General features: G+C 34.8%; 1 protein-coding gene and 1 pseudogene across 1 annotated transcript; both read right to left on the bottom strand.

Moving 5' to 3' along the window:
- Positions 1 to 4032: 4032 nt before the first annotated feature.
- Positions 4033 to 4941, bottom strand: LOC113771363 (putative disease resistance RPP13-like protein 1). Its single transcript, XM_027315951.1, has one exon. It carries the CDS (start codon positions 4939 to 4941, stop codon positions 4033 to 4035), a length of 909 nt encoding a protein of 302 aa, XP_027171752.1.
- A 281-nt stretch (positions 4942 to 5222) lies between these two features.
- LOC113771362 lies at positions 5223 to 6874 on the bottom strand (annotated as a pseudogene).
- Positions 6875 to 9293: the final 2419 nt, after the last annotated feature.

The raw sequence follows: 9293 nt of genomic DNA, 5'->3' as shown, positions 1-9293 counted from the left end.
CCCTTGGTTAGAGTTTTTCCATTTATTTCTGTGAATTCATTATTTTTTCGCATTTGATTTATTTAGTTCATTAGCATTTAATCCCAAACCCCCCATTTATCTTGACTCGAAAGGAAATAAATTTCTCCCCAGTCCCTGAGGAGACGACCCTGCTTGCCACTGTCTACTAGTTAGTGAATTTAGTCAGATAATTAATTCGGGTATATCGGATTAAGCAAACTCTTCGGGAATAGGGTGAATCAAATAATCCATTGCACACCTAGAATTCTTGTTCCAGTACCTAAAATTGATTAGTGACTACTTTTGGTGGTAGTTAGGTTTTATTTATTATTATTGCATAGGTTCGGCACCTGTCACTTATCATTCTCACCAGCTTCCTAGACAAGTGCAGATTCAATATATCGATGTAATTTACATGTTTTAAGATGAGTTATGATCTGTTTCTGCCAAAATTTGATTTCAGCATTTGTTTTGAATTTTTGGACAGAACAAATAATATTGGGGATAGGATTTTTCATACTTCAATCTAGCGTAATTCTGGTACTACTCTGATGGATCCAAATTAATAAATACATAAAAATCCATAAGAACAATCAAGAAAAACACAGCGGCGCAAAACAAAGAAAAAACACCAGATAGAGGCTTCTCAATATAATATCTTTATGTGTGACAGGTGTCAAACATGTGCAATAATAAACATATACTCAAATAAAATAGAAATGTTATATATAGCGGTGATCAGGGTCAAATCCGCTGGGATTGGAAAAAATTAGTTTCTTCTAGAGGCCAGAATACAGGGGTTTTTATAAAAATGACAATAATTAAACAACTCAAATAAATATACTAAATGTCAATTTATTAAAATCGAATCAAGAAAAAATAAACTCTAGCCACAAAATAACTTTGAAAATAGTTCAATTAATTGATCATTAAAACAATAATAATTTTATTTACTTACTGATGAATAAGTTATAACTGCCAAACACGCAATGGCAATCAATTTTTCCTTACTGTATTGGTGGTTAAGGTACAACCGTTAACCACTTTCCTAATTAAGAAATAACCCTAAATACGATCTTAAAGTTCAATTTTCTAATTACCTTAAGAATTAAAGAAGCCATGTTCTAATCAATAATACATATGAGGGTTATTTTAAATTAGCACATATGTCTCCCTAAAACAAATTCAATCATGCCAGTTACCACCAGTTTAGAATAATTAAACAATTAGAGATTTAACTGCTCTAACTGATTTTAAGTTATAAGATTGAATTAACTATCGGGCCCTCTTAATATTTAAATAATATAATGATCATAAGAAATTAAATCAAAGGACATATGAATACTAGTGAATAAAAGAAATAAAAATAATCAATTCAATCTCACAATTTTAGATGAACCAAATCCTCCGTTGTTCCTTAACTAGAATAAAGTGTTTAGTTCATCGTCATGGAGAAAGTCTATGAGTGAAATAGTTGAAATTGTTGCCGAGAGCATTCTTCTAAAATACGATGAAGCATGGAGAAAGTCATGGAGAAAGGGTTTAGTTCATTGTCATGGAGAAAGTCATGAGCGAAATAGTTGAACTAGTTGCCGAGAGCATTCTTCTAAAATACGATGAAGCACCCAATAAGAAGAAAAGAAAACTTACGTACTACTACTAGTCTATTCGGCTGGAGAAAAGAAAAGCTAAGAAACGATGCTCCCTATTGTTCGGTTCTTCTTCTCCTACTCAACTACTTCTTCTTCTAAGCGAAATCAAATTGACAACAAGTCAATATTTCTTATCCGATAAAAAAGAAAAGTCCCAATAGATAAATGCTAATCTCCCAGTAGGAGTAGAGACCTCTCCATCCTGTAAAACATCTGACTCGTGCAACTTCAATTTAAATTTTGGAGATCAAGTGTCAAATTCCAAACTTCCCGGACGTACAGAATTTAGACTTTGACATGCCTATGCAGAACAGCTGGTTCACAGCTTTAATTCCCATTTCATTCCGAATCCCTACAACCAGTGCCAATTACCAAAATTTAGTAGAATCTACCAATTACGCAATATTTGATAAAATAAAAGAGAGAAACAACCACAAAATTAATAATAAAAATGCAACCTATCAATGCACCTGTACAATAATGTATCATACACAAACAGCCAGACTTGGCACTTATATCTTATGCAAAACTTCTGCTAATACTAATAAAGCATTCATACCCACATGGGCCACCTTAATAAAACCAACCAAGCACGCTAAAACCACATGGCAACATAAATAAATAGCAAAAGTTTGGTTTATATTTCTACAAGAACCACTTTGAAATTGTCTGACTCGTAATAGGTACACTACATAGCGGTTCTACCTATTTTCGCATTTTTGGCTCATAGACACAAGCAGAGGTTCCTATGTTCTCAAATGTCACAAGATGAGAAAATCGTTTAGCATAGGAACTTACGGATACATACCTCAACAGATACATGAGGTGTTTAGGAATCATCAACTTGCTTTGTTGTGTGTTCATCTATAACTTCATTTTTGTGTTTCAGATGCAAACAATTCTTTCCATGGAATGCGGTCTCAAAACATTTACAGTAGCTTAATGGTGAAATATTTAATTTTTCTTTCAATGAATTTTAGGTGTTCCATGCATTTTTTGGTGTTTTGACCTGTGATGACATGGAGCAGGTAAATTCATGAAATTTCTCTTTTGCTTAATACAATTCATTGAAAACTCGTGGTTGACCTTTCTGATCTCCTATACCCTTTTCACAGGAGTTATTGTATAGAAAATAAAAAAATAGTTCATATAATTGTCATGTTGCTGTATATGATAATCATCCTGTGGCTGATTTTTGGTAAAATGTCAATGCCGATGGAAATTGTCGCCCTAATCTTTGCCAATATTCTATAAATTCTTGGTACCCCATTTCTTAAAGTTACATTATGATAAATGCAGGCTCTCAATCGAGCTAGTGGTAAGTCCGAAAATAAAGGTGCTGAAGCAACGCTGACAGCTGCAAGTCAATTTCATTTTGTTGAGTGGCTTTCTTCTTGTCTCTTCATTTTCTTGTCATTTTACTCCATAGAGTATTTATTTGCTATCTGGCGAATGTTTTCTTTGTGGATAGTATCTGGTTTGTGTTCCGTTTAAATCAAATGCCATCAATGAAGAACCTTTACTGTTTCTCTTTTTGGTTTGGATCCATTTGAAAGGGGTGATTTGATGAATTTCTCTGTCTCTACTGGGTTTGGCCCCCCTTCTCTCAATGTAATTTAGTAGAATGCAGACAATAGTAATGCTTGGAAAGGGGCTTCTTAAGCAGTGAGGTATCAATCATTCAAAATGAATTACTTTTTGAGTTAAAAATAGGAGTAATTTGAAGAAATCTACACAAACTTACATACAATAGGACAATAATAATTTGAAGAAATAAAGACTGGTTGTGTAACACTTGAAAGTCAATCCGGAAATTGTTAAGGATACCAACGCTTTCAACAAATAATTCTGAACAAAGCATATGGATATGGTTCTTCAACTATATTTGCAATTATTTGAATTTTACATGCACATAAGTGATAAGTTGACGTAGAGATTGATCCTCCAATGCCTCCTGCTGTAGCTTCAATTTGGGCCATCAACCAGTATTATCTAGAAAACAAAGGAGAAAAGCTAAAAAAAAAAAGGATAAAAAAACAAGACATAAATGGAATTCCAAATTCAAGAGTTTACAGTTAGATATTGTTAGAAATTTAAAGCTACATTTACCAGTTAATGACTTACATCTTCTCAATAAAAAAACCTACTATAAAGTATTAATGAATATTTCATATTTTCATTATACCTATGGCTCTGTTAACACTTGATTCATTATTAAACACAAGTCATATTCTACAAAGTAGGCCTTATTTTGCTGTAATTCTATAAGTAGTAATTATTTGACTTCAAAGATGAATAGATACATAAAAAAATGTGTGAATAACCATACCTGAGCGGATTAATATTCATCAGATATGTCAACTCAAGGAATGTGTGATATCTATATCCAGTCATCTCCTGTTTTATTAGAGTAATGATCGCTCAACTTGAAACAATTCCGAATATCCAATGTTTTGAGAGACGATATCCTTCTGAGGATGCGATGTGGCAGAATTTCAAGCTTTTCACAGTCATAAATTTTTAGCTCCTCCAGACGTGGCATGATAGAGACAGCAACTTCTTCATCATCTTCACTTAAGTCTTCCCAATTTGTCCAATTTTGGAAGTAAGAGAATCGTAATTTTCTCAAATTCGGAAATGCTACTGCTTCAGTTAAGGATGATGCCTCAAAGTTTGACAATGTATCAAAAGTTTCATGACTGTTCTCATGCAGTGCTTTTGTAATTCCAAAGAATTCCTTACCCAGACATTCTAGCTTTCCCACTCCAATGGGCCCAAGTTCTTCTAAGGACGACAGCTTCCACAAGGTTGGCAAGGATGAGATATTGTGGGCCTCATTGATAATTAGCTTCGTTAAGTTATTGACGAGAGACGTCGTCACAAGCCAACTTGGTAACTCGTTTCCTGGACAGCGAGTTAACGCAAATTGTTGCAAGTTTGGAGGTGGTTCCACGCTTTCAATACAACTTGGAGTTTCTATAAAGTGGACCCCATTGCTAAACAACAAAGACATTTCACGCATGTAGATTTTCTTTCCAAGTTCAGCTCTCCCAAAATCTACTTCTCCATGAATATGAACGATCAATCTTTCCAGTTGGTTCAAGTCCTTCAAAATTGCCAAATCATCAGAGTTGCTCCTGGCGATGAACTGAGTCAAAGTACAAAGTGAAGTAAGCTTCCTGAGTCCTTGTGGAATTTGAAGTGACTCAGAGGTCCCAAAATTGAAAAGGTGCCTCAAGTGTACAAGGCCTTCAATCCTTTGAGAAAGGCATGAAAGCTTTCTACACATAGTGATGTCTAAAGTTTCCAAATAATATAGATCACATATAGCTTCTGGCAGTGTCACGAAAGCATTCCAACTTAAGTCCAAGTGCCGAAGATGAATCAAACTTCCGATCTCGGCTGGGATTTCAGCTATCTCACAATCACATAAAGCCAGGGTCCTCACGCACTTCAAACTGCAAAACAGATCTTGAGGAAGTACTCTTCCACGTGGAAAAGCAAAAAAGCTCTTGAGTCTTCCAAAATCAATAGCTAGAGAACTAAACGTCCTCTCAGTGCCTAGCCACGTTAGATGACATGCTCTTTCACTGGATGAATTTCTTCAACGCCTTGTTCATAATCAACTCCATCAAGTACATGACATAATTCATTTTTTGTGAGAAATTGTGCAAAATCATGTACTATGTCATGCATCTTGCACATTGTAAAATCATGAACCAGAAAGAACTCAACTTTTCGTAATTCTTGAAAAAGGGAACGCATTACCAAATTGTTGAAGTACTCAAGGCCCACCAGCTCCAAGCGCTCACCTCTTCGCCTTGGGCGGACATAACCTTGTGCTATCCACATCCCAATAAGCTCTTCTACAAATATCGAATGATCCTTAGGAAAGACAGCACAATAGGAGAAGCAACGTTTCAGCTCCGGGGATAACTCGTTATAGCTTAAATACAAAAGAGGGAAAAGTTCCATAGTTGCTTGCTCCAATTGCCATATCTCACTATCCAAAATATTCTGCCACTGCTGTATGGTATCTTTGAACCGTAATAGGCTTCCCATAGTCTTTGCAGCAAGTGGCAAGCCCTTGCATTTTTTTGCAATTTTTGCCCATTGCTTTCCACTTTCTTACACCACCAAATGCTATCCTCTGATCTTCCACCAAATGCTATCCTTTGCATTATTAGCCAACAATCGGAGTCAGAGATCAGGCTTAGGCGGTGAGTATCAGTCGATCCCATCACTCTGGCCACTCTTTGACTCCTGGTTGTCACCAAGATTACACTTCCGGAAGCCCCATCCTTAAGAGAGTCTTTGAAAGGTTTCCACTTTGAATCTTCCTCTGTCCAAACATCATCTAGGACAAGCAGGAATCTCTTGCCGGAAAAAGTTTCTTTTATACGTTGGATCAAAGGATCCAACTCTGATTCTTGAGAACTTTTTCCAGCATTCTCAAGGATAGCTTTCGCAATCCTTTTCTGGTCAAAAGGATCAGATACACAGATCCAATTTCTAAGTTCAAAGTGATTCTTCACTTTATCATTATTGAAAAGTAGCTGGGCAAGTGTGGTCTTTCCACTACCCCCGGCCCCTACTATAGAGATAACTTGAACCCCCTTTCTTCCTTGACTACTACTCTTAGACAAAACTTGGTCAAGTAAAGCATTCTTATCAGATTCTCGACCATAGATCTCTGATTCGTCAATGATTGAGGTAGTCATAATTCGCTTAAAATCTTGAGAATCAGGGATCCACCCACTTTGAATAAACTTGAATTGATCTGCCTCTTTCAAGGTTAATTCTAGCTGTTCATTTATTTTCTTTATTTTTTGAGCTATATCACTACGCACAGGAACTTGTTTGAGACAAGAACAAAGGGATGGGATGAGGGAACGAACCTTGATCCACAATGTTGGCTGCAATCTGGCATTCTGGTCAGTTCCTTCATTCTTTGCTCTGTGAATCTTGAAGTTCCATTCGTCCAGCACATCATCCATCTCATATGTTATGTCCTCAAGCTTTTCTAGCCAAATTCCAACACTTTTGTCCTTCAGCCTTCGTCTCTCTGCATCATGCAGCACTTCTTCAATGGTTGCCAACTTAGAGGAGATATTGGCCGCCTCCTCTTCAACCCCCATCACTAGGTTGACCTTCTCCCCAAACTGCTTCACGAGAACATCACTCAATTGATCAATTATCTTTGGAACAATCAATTCAGCCATTGTTTATGGTTGTTAGCTGAGAATTTGTGTATTTCGAAGTGGAAAACTGTTTGTTTGTTTAGAATTAGAAACAACAAATATGATCGGGCATTTATAGATTGGATGGCATAAAAAATTCTTGACTTTGATGCACACTCAATTACAGAATAAAGCATTCCTTATTCTAGCGTTTGGAATCAGAAAACATTGACGTTAACCTTGCACACTAGAATAAAGAGAAAAGCAAGGTTGTGTATCCCTCTTTTTTGTTGTTGAATTAATTGAAAAGCGTAAAACATGTGAAAAAGTGTAAAACAAATTGTCAGGATTCTTATATTTACAAAACGAATTGAAATTAAATATGAAAAGTGACTAAAATGCAACGTGCGACCATGGTTTCTTATCGTATATTTTTCTTTTTTCTTTTGGATAATGTTATTTGTCATAAAATATCTACTATATACTTTATAGGTGATCTATATAAAAGGGTCATATAACAATAGCATGCCATCTATTAAAGGGTTGTTTTTGTTTATGTTTGTTAAGGATTTCTTTTTAAACATTTTAACAAGTGCCCATTGGATACTCTAACCTCTCGTTTCATGTGCGAGAATGCTCATAATGGAAAGATCTTTGCATCTGAAATGGTGGGGAAAAAATTATCATTCTAGAGTGTCTAGTACACAAGTTAGACTGGAATATTCATTCATTTTCTAGTATTTATTATAATCAGTATTTAAATGTCAAAATAGAATATGATTAATAGAAATTTGACTTAGTTACCCATGATTAATTTATAGGACATGATATGTTTTATTACTTTTGTTTTATTTGTTCTACTATATTATATGTTGATTTACATGGAATTTTAAAATTTTTAGAATAATTGAAAATTGATATTAAAATTTTTCAATTGTAATTCTTCATTCATTCTACCATATAAATTTTTATGCTAAAACTAACAATTGCTTAGGATTTCCATGTAGCAAAAGCAGCTTGAGGGATATATATATAAATATATATATATTTCTTTCTTTCTTAACGATTCCATTTCACTACTAAACTTTTTTCTTTTTTCTTTTTTCAATTTGAAGATAAAAAATTTAGAAGCTAACTTTGGATTACTTACTATGCTTTGCAGCAAAGCAATTCTTTGTCGACTTTGATACCGTGAATGAACAATGTAACTGACTCAGATGAATATTTCAACCGTGCATTCAAGGTTTCCCTCTTATATGAACCATGACCTCAGAATCACTTGCATGATTTTCAAACAAAATTCTGAGCTATAGAAATGAGATGGAAACCATCCACCATGAAAGTATTCATTTCCATTCGAACAATGAAGGGATCTTCTTCTAGCCTTCTTTTTATTATTCTTTTCTCCTTTACCATATCCATGCTAATTTCATTTTTACGTGCCAGGCTCATAATCACATTTCACCTAAATATATGCTCATGAGCCAAATTTTATTGTGTACTAAATTCATCATACAAGTTTAACGATCAATATTATGTCATGATTAATATTTATTTCAGTTAATTTAGACTATGTATTTATCATTTAAAAAAGAAGCCTTACTCGCAATTTAATTTGTGAGACAGTGGATGAAGTACAATAAGTTTTGGTATTTATTTATTAAACGGCATAAAAGATTCGTTACTTTGATGCACACTCAATTAACCAATACAGCATTCCTCTTGATCTATTTTAACAACTCATGTTCATATTCCAGTTGTTGGGAATCAAGCAACATTGGCGTAATCCTTGCACAGAAGAATAAAGGCAAAAGTAAGGTCGCGTATTTCTATGCAAACCATATCCATGATTCTTCTTAATCTATCCCATTTTCTGTAGTTGAGTTAATTGAAAAGTGTAAAAATCTGATGAAAGTGTTGCCAATGACCACTTTGGGACTTGTTAGAAGGATCTTATTACACTTCAAATCAGGATTCTTATCCTTACGTGAAGCACTGTCAGATTTGTGGAATGAAAAGTTTGTTTGGTGCACAAAGTGTCAATTTTCCTAAATAAAAGGGAATGTCTGTCTATATATATATATAGTTCTTATTTTAATTAGAGTTATTTCTCACTTCTACATAACATGGCTAATTGATTAGTATTTACGAATCAATTAGTTACAATTTCTTGGGAGAAATTTTCTCGCCGAGAACTATTTGGAGTAATTAGCCTAGGAGGCCTTAGTTTAGTTGTTAAAATTGAGACCCCAAGAGTTAGAGATTCTGGTTTCTAATTTCCCTACCCCTCCCCACTTCTTATATATTCTTATGTGACAGGAATAACAAATCCAGCGATGGTCAGCACTGTTTCCTCCCCATTCAGCCATCCTGTCCGCGCATCGATTTGTTTCTCTGAAGTTATGGTAGAAACATAGCTGATGGAATGTTGTCAACAGCTCTCTTCATATAATTATACAAA

Source organism: Coffea eugenioides, chromosome 5 (assembly GCF_003713205.1).
Source record: "Coffea eugenioides isolate CCC68of chromosome 5, Ceug_1.0, whole genome shotgun sequence".
In the NCBI taxonomy this organism is placed as follows: Eukaryota; Viridiplantae; Streptophyta; class Magnoliopsida; order Gentianales; family Rubiaceae; genus Coffea; species Coffea eugenioides.
This window is presented reverse-complemented; position numbering and strand designations above follow the sequence as displayed.

Excerpts from the sequence above, each read along its gene's own strand:
- LOC113771363 (XM_027315951.1), bottom strand. The coding sequence starts at position 4,941 with ATGTGTAGAAAGCTTTCATGCCTTTCTCAAAGGATTGAAGGCCTTGTA.